This window comes from Ixodes scapularis, unplaced genomic scaffold (genome assembly GCF_016920785.2).
Source record: "Ixodes scapularis isolate PalLabHiFi unplaced genomic scaffold, ASM1692078v2 PGA_scaffold4__175_contigs__length_147842914, whole genome shotgun sequence".
NCBI classification, from domain to species: domain Eukaryota; kingdom Metazoa; phylum Arthropoda; class Arachnida; order Ixodida; family Ixodidae; genus Ixodes; species Ixodes scapularis.
This window is the reverse complement of record NW_024609879.1, coordinates 142810102-142828326: the sequence shown is the minus strand read 5'-3', so window position 1 is coordinate 142828326 and position 18225 is coordinate 142810102. Positions and strand designations below refer to the sequence as shown.

Here is an 18225-nt window from a genome sequence, read left to right as displayed (position 1 = left end):
CAGTAATGGTGGCACGTAATGTTTGCCAGAGGTCTACACCCCCTTTAAAAAGATTTAACAAAAATACTCTCTATAGCCTTTAGCGAAATGTTTTAAGCAAACATTTAGTGTCTGTATTGCACCAGACGTAACACATACTGTTGTTGCTCTTTCGGCGCGCCCAAATAAATTATTAATATGGTTTCCTGGATGCCAACCTCAGAGGAGCACCGATGAAACTCGATCTGGTGCCTACGGGACTCATTTACACATCATACCTTACCAAGTTATCATTTACTGCTTGCTAATATTAATGCTTTAAAATGGGCTTTGTTTTTTTGTTTTGTGCGTATTTTTCTTATTACCCACCGTCAAAAGTAATAGCCTAGGTGTATACTACTTTGCACTTTAGTGAAACAGTTCGCAAAATGTGCTTGCATCATATATTTAGTTTACGAATTGTTTATAAAGCATTATACTCAGTGGGCGCCCCGATGGCGCCACCGTTCAGTGGCCACCAAGGTGCGCTTTTGTGCGCGCAACACAGCGCATCACGTGCACGAACTACATGGAACAAGGGGGCGTTGCCCGGAAAATAGAAGACGGTCAGCTGAAATGGCATGGGGGCTTCTGGGCCGAGGCAAGCCACGGACAATCGCACGTCGACTCCTTCGATATCAAACTAACCGTTCTGTCCCTCGAACATAAAATCTGGTTTGTTGCTTCCAAGGTCCTGGCTCCGTGTGTTTCCTCTGGGTTGGGAATGCAGCAAGGCAACTGGCCCATAACTTTTAGCATGCACAGATAAGTGCCAGAATGGCTCGAGGCCTGGACGGTCGGTACGGCAATGACAGAGAGGTTTCTTCTCTGGATGGTTTCGTCCAGACATGTGTTACTCATAGGATTTGGACATGTGTTGTAAAATTGTCATTTGTAGTTATTAATCTGAAGCGGACGCACGAGTGGCAACTTTGTTCGTCCGTGTACGCTGGTTCGACTGACTGGGATAAAATATGCCAGTCAGTCAAATATCCCAGTTGCAAGTTAGCGCCTGTCTCTGTCGTGTGTTTTATTCTTCGACTTGGTATTGCTTTGCAATTTTAACCCTTTTAATCATCGTAAACCAACTAGCTCAAATCAAAGTCTTCATTTAATTTGCGCTTTATGTTGAAGTGGGACAGCTACGGAAACAAAATTTTGCATTTTCAGACTTCATGGAGTGGGCAGATTACTTTCAAGTCATAAAAAAATCAAGTCCGAAACAACTTTAGTGCACCTTCAGGCGGGTTACCCTTTAGATCCAAGGGCATTTCGCCTTAATAAAGTCATCAGTACCATTTAAAAGGTCAGGGCATCCATTCAGGACTCCGTACTGATAGATCTACAAGCTTGACCTCGAGGCCAGTGCACCCCTTTCTCTGCTTGCAGTGTGACCCCCTCGTGCACTTGGCCCCAGATGGTGAAGCTGGTGCTAAACAGGATGTCGTCTTCTGTAAAAAAGTCGTCCCAGTAGTCGAACAATCCGCTTACACCCTTGAGCAGCGCATTTGTCCTTCCATGTCATTACCAACTGAAAAATAGGGTAAGCCTATTTGTTTTACGCAACAAAATGCATAAATGAACGTGTATATCTTATTCTCCTTATATTGAACACCTGCCAAAATTTAAGGGGCATTGATCAGTACAAAGACCTTTGCATTATTTCCTCTTTTGATACTACTTGAACTTAAACCCACTCAAACACTACTGCAATTTTATAAGCTGGGAACCTCGAGGACACCTCTCTAAATACTGAAATTACACAGTTTCTTCCTTCTGTCCTCATGCTCCTGGGTTTTTAGTCTTAAGAGTTATAGCTTTGGTTTTCGTCAAGGCTTGGTTGCTGGTAGATTCTGGAAAAAGCTGGTACTGTTCCTTTGAAACATCAAGTTTACAAATTGAACCCTAACCCGTATTGATGTTGGGATACAGAAGCTAGATTTGTCACGTCAAGGAGGTCCTGAAACAGTGGGCGTGGGACTGAACATAGTGGCCAAGTGGGCAACCAAGGCGCATTCGGGAGTGTTGAGGAAGACCAGGTGTCTGCGATTTGCGCCAGAGCGGGATGATTGGCCAGATACGTGAGAATCTGGTGCCGAGAGAACTTCAACCGGTTTGACTGCAGGACAGTGATCTGACTGAGCCACACTAACCAGAGAAAAAAGAGTTGCAAGCGAACGACGCTCTACGGCTGAGGAGGTAATTGACCAAGGTATTTGACCCAAGTGTCACAGTCGTCGTGTCAACAACCAAAAAAAGGATGTCCAAACAACAGCCCAGCAATACCAGCAGCGTGCCGAGAAGTGATGTGTAATAAACGACGATGTTACAGTGGTCTGCAACAGGCAGCTTCTCAGTGCCTTGGGCAACCTGGTTGAGATCACATGACACTTTCCTACCATAGGTGGCTTATATCTATATGACTTATGAAGCTATATGACTTATGCATATAGATGCAAAAGTCATAAAACAACTAATAATTTGATTTTTAAGAGTGCAGCTCTTAGGCGCCCGTTTCCGGCTTGAGCGGCGTCGGCGTCGCTGCGCGGTGCATTATGGGACGCGTGACTTCATTGATGACGTCATCAGTGACGTCATCGGCACCGCTATCGTCATCGTCATCAGTGACGTCACTGATAACGTCATCGTCATCGTCACGTGACCTCATAGGTGTCACGTGCCCCCGTTAAGTCACGTGACTCCGGTGACGTCACATGACCCCCTTGAGGTCACGTGACCCTCGTGAGGCGACGGCGACGCCGCTCGGAGGGAGGAGTAGCAGACAGGATGAGGACGTGAGAAGGAGGCACGAAGAATATACCTTCCCCTCCTCCTCCTCAATAGCTGCGCTCTAATTCGGCGTTACAGGGAGCAGTGTTGCGGAGTTGCCACTCCGGAGTTGGAAGGATTCCGGAATCATTCCGCATTTTTGCGACCCCGGAATGGAACGGGAATGGAATGGCGGCAACGTTCAGGGGAATGGAATGGGAATGGAATTAGATGCCTTTTGTCTGGAATGGAATGGGCATGTAATGGGCCAGGTTCTTTATATTTTATTTATTTATTTATTTATTTATTATGCTCAGCTATACCGAGCCAGTCAGGGAACCGGTTGTTCAGAAATAAAATGAGCGGGACACTGCGAACCCGCGTAAGGCCCTAGCAGACTTATGCACAAAAGAAAAAAATGCAAAACAAAAAAAACAAGCGTTAAAGCAAAGAACAGAGGGGGGAGGGGAGGGGGGGGGGGGCGGTGGCGCCTTTCACCAGTGAAGTTCAACACATATCCGAATGCGTCTGCGCCTGTAATATTGCACGGCTGGTACGTCATCAGCCGACGTGAACGTGACCTGCTGCTTTGGTGATCCGATACCCAGGAAGGAGGCCAGACGTGGCCTCGCTGTGCGGACCCAGACTTTGTACACTTTCGAGTCGTCTCGAGCGTGCCGGCATTCTCAGATCGCAATCCACGAGACCTCTGTTTGAATGATGCTAGGCGAAACTTGAAGACTGCCATTCACGCGTTGGAGGCGGAGAGTCGGCAGGAAGGACCGTCACAACAGGGATGCCACCGTATCGATTTTTCAACCGTAACAGAAGGTAAGACATGTGGTTTAGGATGCTTTAGGTGGTACACTTTTCTCGAAAATTCCAAATGCAACTGCCTGCATGGTCTTCAACGAGGCCAGCTACAACGAAAGTATGTATTGTCCTTTCATACAGCAGCGTGGGTAAAGTTTCATGTTCAAGGCAACACCTACAGATTCGAGAAAAGTAGTTCATCCCACTGTGACGTCATGTGATCAGTGCTGACAGGGCCGCCCTTATTGAACGGGGAGTGGTGATGTTTTGATGGAATTTATTTTAGAGGTCGAAGTCTTTTCGCATCACTGGTCAGTCAGACAGGATGTCAGGGAAGGGACCGCAGTCAATCCTTGATGGAACGTTTTTTAAACCCATTGAGGACTCTTCGTCCGGAACCACTACGTTCAAGGCGAAGTGCCAAGCCTGCGGAAAACTAATTTCGGGACCAAAAAAAAAAAAAAAACTTCCACTTCAAACTTAAAACCTCATCTCAGTTGGCGTCTCAAAGAAATTTGAAAAATGTATTGTACTATCAGTATTAATATTTCAGCCCTCCCTAAAATGTATTCTTGTATTTGTATTTCCAAAGACTTTTTGCCTCTTTTTAAATTTCCGATACGTATCACGATACATTTTTATATATATATTTGAGACTTGAGTATCATTATTTTAGTTACTATTTTCATCTATCCCAGTATTTGTATTTCCCAATACATTTCTGAAGATTTCTGCCCAACCCTGCAACGTATAGCAGCTGTCAAGTGACACGTTTAACGTTTAGGAATTGGAGGAATGGAATGGAGCGACTCTGCCATTTCAGGAGTGGGAATGGGCCCAGTGTCCCCATTCCTAGGAGTTGAAAGGAATGGAATTATCGAAAACTCTAATTCCCCAGAATGAAATTGGAATGGAATGGGGGTGCCCATTCCGCAACACTGACAGGGAGTTGTAAACGGCTTTCTTTTTTTTTTTCTTTTTTTTTTTAGTTCAGATATTAGCATCTGTATTCGGCTTCCACAACTTCTGAAAGCTGTCTCTGAATGCATAGAATGGTTTCTTTCATAATCTTAACTTCATGAATAACTTCTCTGCTGGTGACGGAGCCGTAAAACGCTGGCACTCTGCTAGTCGGACAGGCATCGAAGCCATTACAGAGGGCCGGCAGCATGTCCTCCGAGCAGAGATATTTTTCAGTAGCCAGGCAGCCGGTGGATTCTGTTAGAATTATGGGGTAGGGGGAAGTCAGGCACTTGCAAATTGACGGACACAAAAAAACTATTAGGCCGGTACGAAAATATGCTGCCCTCGTCCCTGCAGCATTTTTTCCACTCGGGCTTTATTGTGAAACAAATAGGCGGCCAGCGACGACGGCACATACTTCAGAACAGTGCGTCTTGAGTTTAACACCTTTGTATGGTGCTTGATTGCGCGCGTGAAGTTTTGGCGTAGCCAGTAATTTTTTTTGATGCCCCATGGAGCATCAAAAAGCATTTGGGGCATCCAATTTTTGGATCCCCCAAATGATGCCCGCCCCCCAAGGGGGGGGGAGGGGGGGGGGCATCATTTGGAGTGCGAGTGACCGAGCGACCCCCCCCCCTTGTCTACGCCACTGGCGTGAAGTGACATCGAATGGCACTCAAGCATGGCGCAATCACTACTAAAACAGGCTACCACCCAACACTGAGTCGTGACTGTGTGACACACATAGAGATATCCTACCACACCACTCTTTGGTATACATCTCGTCGCTGGGGGGGGGGGGGGTAACGAAAAGCAGGCGACTGCGCACTCGGCTCGGTTGTACCGCACCGATCGCCTAATCCGCTGCTTTTCCGTAACATTCCCTGTTTTACTTTTCGTATTTGGAAATACGAAAAGTAAAACAGGGAATGTTAGGTTTACTTCTGAAAAGTAAGTTTCGAACTTCCGAAACGAAACGCAACACCTCACGAAAGGTGCAGCCGTGGGCCACGTCGAGGAACTCCGAAACCCCGCCGAAATCACCGCGATTACTGACCAATCCTCGCCGCCTCAGCCAGACAGTGCGTTGCCAGCGCAGCTCGACAATGACTCTAAGCTTCCGGGCCCGAAACGACGGCAGCTGCTTAACCTCGTCGCCGAATACCGCGACTGCTTTGCGACGTCGTCGAAGGTACACCAAACCGCCGTTGCGAAGCACCGCATCGTTACCGAGGACGACGCACGCATCGTTACCGAGGACGACGCACGCCCTGTGCATCGATCGCCGTACCGAGTCTCCGTTAAAGAAAGGGAGGTAATCCAGGAGCAAGTTCAAGAGATGCTGAAATATGACATAATCCAACCTTCAAATAGTCCGTGGGCCTCGCCAGTCGTGCTGGTTAAGAAGAATGGCGGAACGCTAAGGTTCTGCGTGGACTACCGGCAGCTGAACGCGGTGACGAAGAAAGATGTCTACCCACTCCTCCACATCGACGACACCCTTGACCGGCTGCGCCACTCTCGATATTTCTCATCGATGGACCTGAAGAGCGGTTACTGGCAGATCGAAGTCGACGAACGGGACCGAGAAAAGACAGCTTTCGTCACGCCGGATGAACTGTACGAGATTAAGGTGATGCCCTTCGGATTATGCACGGCGCCAGCAACTTTCCAGCGTGTCATGGACACAGTGCTGGCAGGGCTGAAGTGGCAGAGCTGTCTCGTCTACTTCGACGACGTCGTCGTGTTTTCCAGCGACTTCGACGAGCACTTGCAACGACTCCAAGCAGTTCTCCAAGCCATACGGAACGCCGGACTCACCCTGAAGCCGTCAAAGTGTCGGTTCGCCTATGACGAACTGAAGTTCCTAGGCCACGTGGTTAGTAACGAAGGCGTCCGCCCAGACCCCGAGAAGACTCGCGCCGTTGCGGCATTTCCAGCGCCGAAAGACAAGAAGGCCGTGCGAAGATTTCTCGGACTTTGTGCCTACTATCGACACTTCGTTCGGGATTTCGCAAGGATTTCCGCACCGCTCACAAACCTCACGAAGGACGCCCAGAAGTTCGAATGGGCCGAGGAGCAGCAGCAGGCATTCGACGAGCTGAAGCGAAGACTCCAGACTCCTCCTGTCCTAGGACACTTTGATCAGGATGCGGAAACCGAGATTCACACGGACGCTAGTAATGCAGGACTTGGAGCGGTACTGGTTCAAGTGCAAGAAGGCACCGAGCGAGTCATCGCCTACGCAAGTCGGACGCTGTCCAAATCGGAGAGAAATTACTCCACGACTGAAAAGGAGTGTCTTGCGGTCGTCTGGGCAATCACGAAGTTCCGCCCGTACTTGAACGGGAGCCCGTTCCGCGTAGTCACAGACCACCACTCGCTCTGCTGGCTTGCGAACCTCAAGGACCCTTCAGGACGCCTCGCTCGATGGAGTCTCCGACTACAGGAGTTCAACATGACTGTAGTCTACAAGTCAGGCCGCAAGCACAGCGACGCCGACTGCTTGTCCAGGGCCCCTGTCGAAACACCTTCCGGCAGCAGCGACGACAATGACGACGAGTGCTTCCTAGGAGCAGTGACCAACGACGACCTGGCACGACGTCAACGAAACGATCCTGAGCTGCGCGCATTAATTCAGCACCTGGAAGGGCGCGGGAGTACCGTGCCCCGTGTTTTCTCACGAACCCTGCCGACCTTCGCCATTCGACAAGGTGTACTCTGCAAAGAGAACTCTGGGGACAGTAACTCGCCGTGGCTGCTGGTAATCCCGAGTGACCTTCGAGAGGAGATCTTCCAATCCTGCCACGACGACCCGACGTCCGGACACCTTGGTTACAGCCGGACACTGGCCCGTATTCGTGAAAAGTATTACTGGCCCAAGCTCCCCAAGACCGTCCACCTATACACACGATCATGCCACGAGTGCCAGCAACGCATGAAACCTCCGACGAGGCCGGCCGGCCTGCTGCAGCCCATTTCTCCTCCAACTGCACCCTTCCAGCAGATCGGAATGGATCCACTTGGTCCTTTTCCGCCTTCGACGTCGGGAAACCGCTGGATCATCGTCGCTACAGATTATCTAACGCGGTACGCCAAAACGAAAGTTCTTCCTTCGGGGACCGCTGTGGAAGTTGCCAAGTTTTTTATTGAGTCCATCGTCCTCCGGCACGGCGCGCCAGAAGTTCTGATTACAGATCGCGGATCATCGTTCATGGCACAGCTGACCCAAGAAATCCTCCGACTCAGTCACACCAGCCACCGTCGTACAACTGCGTACCACCCGCAGACCAACGGGCTGACGGAGCGACTGAACAAGACAATCGCCGATATGATCTCTATGTACGTCGACGTAGAGCACAAGACGTGGGACGAGGTGCTGCCCTACGTCACGTTCGTCTACAATACGGCGGTTCAAGAGACCACTGGATTCACACCCTTCCAGCTGGTACATGGTCGGAAAGTAACGACCATGCTAGACGCGATGCTGCCCCATGAGCCAACTGATACTGAGAGCGACGACGCCCAGGTGGTTGCTCAACGGGCAGAAGAAGTCCGCCAGCTCGCCCGACTCCTGATTCAAGACCAGCAGCGCGTCGACGCGGGCCGCTACAACCTTCGTCGCAGGGACGTCCACTTCCAGCCCGGAGACAGGGTGTGGGTATGGACGCCCATCCGCCGCTGCGGCCTCAGTGAGAAACTGCTGAAACGGTACTTTGGACCATACAAGGTACTTCGTCGCCTCGGCGAGCTGAACTACGAGGTGATGCCCGACGGAACACGAACATCGTTACGCCGCCCACCACGACCTGAGGTCGTCCACGTCGTGCGCCTGAAGCCGTACTACGCTCGATAGGACTGTGGATCTTTTGTGTTTCAAATGACTCTTTAGTTTGCCGTTCTTTTTATGTGCTTTGTTTTGTTTTGTGTTGCATCGGGGCGATGCACTTTTAAAGGGGGGAGTAATGCCGCGCTCAGGGGTCACGGACTTCTAGAACTTTCTCGTTTATTCTTGCTCCGGACATAGCTTCTATCGTTTATCCCCGCTTATGTTGTTCTAGAAAGTGCGTGTTCATTCTCGCCCCGAGCGCGCTACACTCGAACCTTCTCCGCCGAATCTTCGAGATAGTGACTTACTCTAAATAAGACGCCGCTCGCGACCTTGTCGAGTCAGTCTCGCCCCAGCGCTCGATCCTGCGGTTTCGCCGACTTCGACGCCCGCGACGCTCTGTTATTATCTTTTGTACTCTTTTATTTTTGGCACAAGTTCGCCACATTAAACGTTTATTTCTTCGTGTTTGTCTATTGTTTTTATTCACCCCCCGTGACAGTATATTCCTTCAACATGCAACTGTTTGTGAATGACACAAAATGTGCAAAGACGACTCACCCCAGTGAGCGCCATGGAGCAGTCTTCCGGGTACTTGAGATTGGCCTTCGAAAGTTCGACAGCCCATTCAGCTCACTGAAGGGGGCTCTAGCTGCTCCTTGATGCCTCATGGAGACACCGAGACACTTGATAGCAAAAAAGGGGTCATGGTTAAGAAGTAGAAAGCCTGACTTGCGTCGCACGTACGTTACCGTATTTACGGTGGAGCGGCTCGTCAACATACTACCGCCGGAGAAGGGGACGCATATTGGTGCTTCGTATGCTCCCAGGGTAAATTATTTCACGTCAATCGAAGTAACGTACACTTCGCGATATTTCCGATCTCTTTTTTGGTATGCCACGTCCTCGTTCACAAACTAGCAGTGGATTTCCGAGAACCCCAGAAAGGCCTTCCGCAATGGCCGCGGAGGACAGACAGCCCCGCTTTGTTTACCCCCGGCGGTCCCCGAGCTCCCTCCCGCCCGGAGCCGTCTTCCAATCAGGACGCGGCCAAGTGACGTCATGGAACCGACCTGCGCGGAAGAGCAGACGGCTTTCCCTCAGTATACGACAGTGATAAAAAATGATTAACACTTCGGTTATATTGCAATTTCTGTTGGCTGCTCTGTCTCGTCAGCTCTTATTGTACAAGATTGCTGTCTCTCCAGTCGCTGCTGTGCAAGCTTGAATTTGTTAGGTGAGTTCAGGTGTCACTGAGTTGCAAGAAAGAATGTCTGCCCCATGTTTAATTTGTTCACGGCTCCCCTGAGCCGAAATAGATATCTATCTATCTACAAAGGGAGGAGTTATTGTTTCCATTATCAGAAGGTTTGTCTGATACCTATATCTATCGAAAAAATTTGTACGCTGTATGTCATGAAAATGTTTTGTTGCAAAGTTGTGTTTTTGAATGAAGAGAAAAGTTATATAAAGGATGCACAAGTCTCAGCCATAAAAGAACCGATGCCCATGCGTGTCAACGACTGATGACGACTTGACTGACCCATGACGTGTCGATGACTGATGCTTGTGAACTCAATCGGCCGGATAGACGAATGGCAATGGATGATATGATAAATCATTCCGTCAAGACTTTTCCTATGCAGTATTCTATGACGGGCTTGGGTTTTGAAAAGTTTTTATCAAAACATTATACAGGAAGAGTGAATACTTTTTAATCTCCTTGTATGTAAGTTTTTTTTTCTCTTCAGTTCATAGTTGACGCATTTACTGCTCCCTCCAGAAAGCAAAAACGTTAGGTTGTGCTTTGCCATTTTGGGAGTGTTTTCTTTCTGCGAGCCAAGTTTTTGTTTTAGGCTAGTAGTTTTTGGGGAATCTGTCGCCTCCCTATACATAGTTGCAACCGTCAAAGTGAGAAAAAACTCCTCAGTGTAGTCCTGTCAAGTGCCTGTAGACGCTGCACATGCTTGAACCTTTCTTTTAGCCTCGTTCTGGAAGATTCTGAGACACTTCCGCAGGTCATTGGGGTTCCTCCAGAAGGAACTGAAATGCAGAGGACTATCACAGGATTGTCGTTGTCCCCGTGTCATTTGCAATCATTGGTCTGAGACAATACTAGTGCAGCAAGATTTCTATCAGGTGACCCGACTTGCCTCCAGACAGCACTGAAGTGTTAAAACCTACCGTGGGATGGTCGTTGTCCTCAAGTTGTAGTCAACCATTGCTCTTAGGCGGTGCTACTGCAACGAAATTTTATATCTGGTGACCCAACTTTCCTCTAGACAGCACTGAAGGGCTGATAACTACCATTGGATGATCGTCGTTCTCAGATTCTAGTCAATGATTGTTCTTAGATGGCGGCATTGCAACAAAGTTTCCTTTTTTGTACCCAACTTGCCTCCAGATTGCACTGAATGCTGAGAACTGCCATGGAATGGTCGTCGTGCTCAGATTTTAGTCAATCGTTGGTCTTCGACGGTGCTTTTGCAACAAAGTTTTCTATCTTGTGAACAACCTTGCCTTCAGAAGGCGCTAAAGTGCTGATGTATGCAATTTGTGCGATGTATGCAAACTGATGTATGCAATTTGTTTTATGAATGTGGGCTTTGCTTGATTTCAATGGCTTAGCCTGAATTGCCCTTTGCTATAATGGGACTATACTGAATTTATAAGAGCTGCATTCTGTGCAAGGCTAGCTGCTCACGGTAGAAATAAAGCGAACGAAGCTTAGAAACAACTAACCAGGGCCATGGAAAATTAAATTATTGAATCAATTCAACGATAGCTGTAAAACTAAAGATCATGTTGCAGAAAGTGTTGTGGGATTGTTAGCATATATTTCGATGTCTCGGGTGACTATGACTTAGGCTAGGCAAGAGAATAGCCTGATAAGTGGAATTTCAATTGGGTGGGTCATAAAACTCACTTCAGGGGTGCGCACTTGGACAAACTGACAAGGCAAGCTTACAGTCATAATTGTAATAAGCGTTTGTAAATTTTATTAACAAACGATTCTCCTTAATTATTTACACATGCATTAGACATGTTAGGATTTCTATAGTTCAGCAAATGTGTTTTTATAAAATGGTAACTTTAGTGAGTTGAAAATTCACATATGACGACAAACAGTGAAAAAGACAAATATAAAGATAAAACACACCATGATGCTTTGAATAAGGGGAGATTTTTTATGTATAAAGACATAAAACAGAACAGCAACAAGTAGTTTATTTCCACTATACTCGGCGACAACTTTTCTTGGCAATGCAGTGGAAGGTACAGGCCCGCGTCCTCTCTCCCATTTTGAGTGTACGCGGGCTCTCCTCCTCTCCCCGGAAATGGGGGAGGAGGAGAGCCTGCGTACACTCAAAATGGGAGAGGGTACGCGGGACCTACCTTCCACTGCATTGCCAAGAAAAGTTGTCGCCGAGTATAGTTCAAGCCTCTTTAGACATAACATATTCTGGAGAATTTCAAGTTCATACTCCAAGAGCTTCACTGACCGAGAATATAGAATCCAGTGAGTTCAAATGCGCCTCAAAACTACTAAAACTCAAATTTTCCCCAATGTTCTAGCTTACTTCCTGAACCCCAACAGCGTAGCTTCCACATCTTACCCTATAGATGTTATAGCTATTAGGATAAAATGCACAGGTAGAGATATATTATTTTGGTTCATAGCGAGAATTTGCATGAAATGCAGTCAAGGTCATAACGACGTTACAGGAAAAACTCTGGTATAATTTTTGTGTATTCACTTGATGTTACGTTAACCAAACGACTCGGGTTTGAGTTATCGGTTTGTGGATCCCAAGGCTGCTCAAACCGCTCACCGTGGTTGCCATTTTCAGGATGTTGGGGTGGTGGGGTATATATAAAGTTGACAAGTAATCTGTGCCTAGGGACGGAGACATCGAATAAAAATGTTTGAAGCTGCCGAACTACCTTTTTTTTTTTCGAACTGAACAGTGTGAAACTGAAGTCCGTTTGTGGCTGCAGCAGATGTTCAACAATGCTACAAAGCCGTTCTGTCACCTTGACGAGAGAAAAGAATTTTGGTCGATGCAAGGACACCTACCTCGTGACCTTATGTTTCGACGGCTTCTATTCTACAAGGAAACGTACTGAAAACAGACTGTACAAAGAAAAACAAGTTTATTACCCTAGTCAAGACTACCTGGTAGAAAACATATGATGATGTAGTTTGACCTCACCGTGGAGTAGAGTTTATATCCAATAAGATATCAAAGTGCACGAAAATATAAGGGCGCATGCGAAAATCTAAGGAAGTTTTAAATTAACCTCTCGTCCAGCTGGTTTTAATCCAACTTTTTACGGGTCTCTTGTTGCTTTCTTTTTGTGTCGGTAATTTGTAGCACTCCTATAATCTAATAAAAGCGAATTGCATTTAAGGTACAAGCGGAAATCCCAAAGTATATAATGCGTGTACCATCGTCCCGAATGGAAATTACTATTCAAACCCAGAAGCTGCCAATACTTCCGCTGAGTGGCATTTGTTCAAGGATTGTCACTTTTATCATATGAACTTCCACACCAGTGTGTCCGGGACGGTAAGATTTCTTGTTGTTTTTTGTGGTCGCCGAAATTTAATTCAGAAATTTATTGATAGCATGCAACAATCCGTAAGCCTCACACAATGAAGAAATATTCAATTCGATGAGGTTGAAATAACTTATATGCAGTTTTTCGAATATTGTTTATAGTAAACGACAGCACTGAAAAACTGGAAGCGGCTTATTGCGTTTACCCCTCTTGCCTCGTGATTGGTCCTCCGGTGTTCTTCTTGGCTAATGCTGCGATATCATTGGCTATGGAGCGTTAACAAGATGTACGAGAATCGCTATAGCCTGCTTTTTTTTTACCTATTAGAGTCTTTAGTTGGTGCGGTTAGTCCATTTTCATGGCGCTTATTTTAGAGCGCAGCTCTTAGGCGCCCGTTCCCAGCTTGAGCGGCGTCGGCGTCGGCGTAACCGCGAACAACCCTCGTAACCCTCGTGAGGGTTACGAGGGTTACGAGGGTTAATCTCACGAGGGTTACCCTCACGAGGCCCACGAGGGTTGCTAACCCTCGTAACCCTCACGAGGGTTAAGAGGGTTAGTTACCCTCAAAAGGGTTACCTTCACGAGGGTCACGAGGGTTACCCTCACGAGGGTAACGAGGGTTATGAGAGTTACCCTCACGAGGGTCACGAGAGTTACCCTCACGAGGGTCACAAGAGTTGCCCTCACAAGGGTTACTAGAGTTACCCTCACGAGGGTCGCAATGGCTACCCAAGTCACGTGACTCCCCCCAGCGTGGCCACGTGACCTGGGGATACCCCCGAAGTCACGTGACCCCCCGTTGACGTCATCGCCACTGATGACGTCATCAATGATGTCACTGATGACGTCACCGGCATCCGGATCGCCATCGGCATCATCACTGATGACGTCATCAGTGACGTCACTGATGACGACACCGGCATCTGCATCTTCATCATCATCATCACTGATGACGTCATCAGTGACGTCACTGATGACGTCACCGTCATCCGCATCGTCACCATCATCATCACTGATGACGTCATCAGTGACGTCATTGATAACGTCATCGGCATCGTCACGTGACCCCCAGGTCACGCGACCCCCCCGACGTCACGTGACACCCCAAGGTCACGTGACTCCCCCCCCCCCCCCCGAGGTCACTTGACCCGCCCCCCCAGTACCCTTCCCTCCTCCTCCTCAAGAGCTGCGCTCTAATTCGGCGTTACAGGGAGTTGTGAACGGCTTTCATTTTTTAACCTCGTGGTTTTATTTCTTGTGTGTGTGTGTGTCTGTGTGCGTGTCTGTGTGTGTGTGCGTGTGTGCGCGCGTGTGTGTGTGTGCGTGTGTGCGCGCGTGTGTGTGTCTGTGTGATTTATCACTGAAATACACATTTCTATCCAAATATTTCAGGCTCTCAAGGAAAACAGGTGCTGCAGGGTGTGTTGCAACGTAACCTTCACTTTAGGAAGGTACACGAGGTATAGCCTCTTTGACCAGCATGCCCCGTATGGATTTCCATGTGGCCCCAACAAGGTGTGCTATACACTGAATTAGTAAAATTCCGAACAAACGACAACAAGCCGACTGACAATTTAATTATGATACGGAGTTATATTAAAGGGGCGGTGCAATGATTTTAACACTGAAGGAATGTGCAGCTTGTATTTTTTATATTGTTTACTTCGGCATAAGTAAGAGAAAAAGTGCTACCATATCCCAAAATACCTCTATTTCGCTGCGTAATCGCAAAACAAGAAACCCTTTTTTTCCCAACCCGCGGCCACATGGTGGCCGCAAATGGAACCTGTGGTGTGACGTCACTCGGAGTGGTTTTTGTAAGTGATAGTGTTAGGCAATTGTAAGCTTGATTTAAGGTTAAGTTTAAAAAATCTTGTTGTTGAGGCATGCAGAAACGCTTCAAAAGCCTAATATTGCCGCTAAAAGGGTATGAATTATTTGTGGCGCCATCTACCGCAAGTCAACAGAACCTGCCGTCGCCGTCATCCGTTGACGCCCGTGGCGCCTACGGCGGCTACACGAGCAACCCGGACGTTTTGTCTTTCCCTCGCTTGACGGAGTGCGTTAATCGTGGTCCGTAGTATCGTGGCATCGTTATTGTTCCTGGTGTCTCGACCTCGACTTTGACTTCGACTGCCCGCCGCGCCGCCATGTTGGTCGGGAATCGACGGGAGAGTGGGAGAGCGGCGAGCCTGGCGAGCCGGCGAGCGCTGGGGAAACGGAAGCCAGAAGAACCCAACCGGAAACCAACGCCACTCCGAATGACGTCACTGGCGAAGCTGGTGCCGCTTCAATGTTGAGTTGAGGGGTGCCGGAGATAGCAATTTCTTTTATTTTTTTTTAATGAAAACTAGGGCAAGTAGGAAAGAATAGTTTTCGGTCCTTCGTTTTATATGTGGCCGGGATCAATTCCCGCAATTAATTAGCCAAAGTCCGCAAATTGTTGCACCGCCCCTTTAAGGTGCCCGGAACGAGTCTCTGACCAGTGTTTTCAGCGTCCCATCTCGCCCATTCATCGAGAGTGGTACCGAATTGGCGACCAATGACGACAAAGAAGTCGGATTGTCATTCCGCTGGTTGTTGCGATCTTGGTGGTTGGGCGCAGAAGCTGAGGGAAAAACCTCTGGCCAACGCGAGTGTCGCTGTCGTCGCGGCGTCCCAACTCCTGGCTGCCGAAGCTTCCGCGGTCTGTCAAGCTGGAGAGCGACCTGCAGCGGAACAATCGTCTGCCACAAACACCACCGCTACTGCGACAGAATCACACTTGTATGACGTCACAAGGCGGAAATCGAGGGACCACTTTTTTAGACGCAATGAACGCACCAGTCGGAGACGCATTCCAGGCATGGTGGAAGTGAAATCAAATAATTCCGATTAATTTAATTTTAAATCAGACTTACTTGGTTGAAATCCGATTAATTTTATTTAAATCACAATTCCTCGAAATTGGTGATTATCTATAAGAAGATGCATTTTTAAACATGGCAGATTGATTCACCAATCCGTACGATCCCGTATAATATTGCGAAAGAAATTATCACGTTAAATTTAAAGTGGTTTCATTAGCAACATTTTATTGATAGAAATCTGCGAAATTAGAATAAAAGCAGCTTGATTTATTTAGTCAGTTGAAATAAATAATATATCTGCTACCGTTCTCGAATTCTGAATTACTTGCGATAGAACATTCTTTTTTTTTTTTTTTTCATTTTCGGTTCTTCTTATTTGCCTTGCCGAACTAACAATCGAAGTGGTAGGTAGAAAGAAAGCTCAACGTTTCGGTTGCTCCGAAGAACAGTGTTTTTCCCTCGTTATCAGTTTCACATAAATACTTCATCCCTCATGATTTATTGATACTGATATAAACAAACGCACGTAAACATTCGATTTACGAAAACGTAAATCGAATGACAAATAAATGGTAAATAACATATAATCTGCATTATTATTGTTTGGCGGGAAAGGTTCGGTTTAAATCATCGTAGCAAAAATTGGTGTCACTGAAATCACGAGTTTAATCATTATTTAAATCGTGACTAAATCAAGATTTAAATCATTATTTAAATCGTGACTAAATCAAGATTTAAATCATTATTTAAATCGTGACTAAATCAAGACTTAAATCATATCGTATTTTATTCTCCGCTTTGGTTCCGGGCACCATCACTCACAGCTTAAGAAAATCTGAGCGTGGCTTATGTTAATTCACTCGTCTTTCTTCGTGATTGGTCCTTCGGCCTTCCTATCGGCTGATGCTGCGATCTGATTGGCAGCGAAGCGATAATAATATGCTTATGAGTCACCACCTCCTGCATTTTCTGGTGCAAGCTTTAATAAAAAGCAGGACAAGCTCCTCTTACAAAGCCCTCCACACTTTCTACTTTGGCAAAGCGAACGCTGGAGAGAAAGAAACCACCAATCATGGCGAGCAGAAAGCTTTGTAAATGGGGCTTGGCCTGATTTATATATATATATATATATATATATATATATATATATATATATATATAGAGAACGAAATATAAGTTGAACAAAAAATAAATATACGAACACGTAGTTTAGCTGACAAACTATGCAATAATTTTCTAATTCCAGTACTTCGATAGACACTGACTTTTTTTTTTCGTTGATTCAAAATCTTTGGGGACGCCTTTAAAGGGATACTAAACCGAAATTTGGATTTCGCGAAATAAGGCCGCAGCAGCGTTAAAGGGGACGCCCTACGAACTCCAAAACATCACTCGTACATCGATATCTCAAACGGATGGCCGTACTTTTGGAAAAGAAGGGCGCGATCAAGCGAGGTCTTTGACGTCATTGTCCTCCTGGAATATTTGAGAATGAGGGGAAGCGGCTTCGCTTCTCTCCTCCTCGCTTCGGTTCACCAGCTCAAAAAGACGAAGCGAGGAGGAGAGTGAATAGGAAGCGTGACATGGCTTGTTCTCGTCGGCCTCGTCTGCCGTTTTCAATCGCACTTCTTTTCCAAAAATACGGCTATCCGTTAGAGAGATTGCTATATGAGTGATGTTTCTGGGCTTTGCAGCGTCCCGCCTATCCGTCCAGCCTTGTCTTTCGAGCTCGAAATTTCGGTTCAGTATCCCTTTAGGAGTGCAACGCATTAGCGTTATCGGACGCCGTTCGCGAAGCCTTCCCATAGAAACCCGCGCTCGTTCCCGAGCCGTGCAAGCGAGTGTGCGTGGTTTACCCGGAATCGTCACGTGACGTCACATGACCTGTGACGTTACTCGTGGCTGTGACGTCATGACCCTATCAACCGTTAAATTTAGCGGAAACATTTTTGCCAAATTTTGCGGGAATATTTTTCGCTACATTTGCTTGAAAATGTAGCGGGTCGATAGAGTCCCAACATCACAACCACGTGAAACGTCACAAGTGTGCCATCACGTGTGACGTCACAAGTGACGTCACACATGGCTGATCACGTCCCATTATGAAATACTTTGGTCCCACCGACAACGCACTTTCTGCGACACGAGCTCCTAAACGCTATCGCGTTAAGAAGAAAAACAAGCCGCCTATTGGCCACCCAAAAACATGTTTGCAGTACTGAGTGTTCACAAAAACTTTTGTTTAAAGCGAGCTGCTCAAACTTAAACGTACTTGAAGCGTTGGCGTATAGAATATATATATATATATATATATATATATATATATACTTGACGTGATGGGAAGAACTATTTGGTGTCTCGGGCACGACTATAGCCTCTAAAAACAAACATCGGTACTCGAGATATCAAAAAACAGATCAA

At 47.0% G+C, this 18225-nt stretch overlaps 1 protein-coding gene across 1 annotated transcript in view; it reads left to right on the top strand.

Moving 5' to 3' along the window:
• The first annotated feature begins 5492 nt into the window (after window positions 1–5492).
• LOC115325316 overlaps window positions 5493–18225 on the top strand; it is a 66003-nt gene continuing 53270 nt past the window's right edge. The window contains exons 1-3 of the mRNA XM_040215974.1: window positions 5493–5514; window positions 12806–12963; window positions 14348–14470. Of these exons, the coding sequence (XP_040071908.1) occupies window positions 5493–5514; window positions 12806–12963; window positions 14348–14470 (303 nt within the window). The remainder of the gene's footprint in view (window positions 5515–12805; window positions 12964–14347; window positions 14471–18225) is intronic.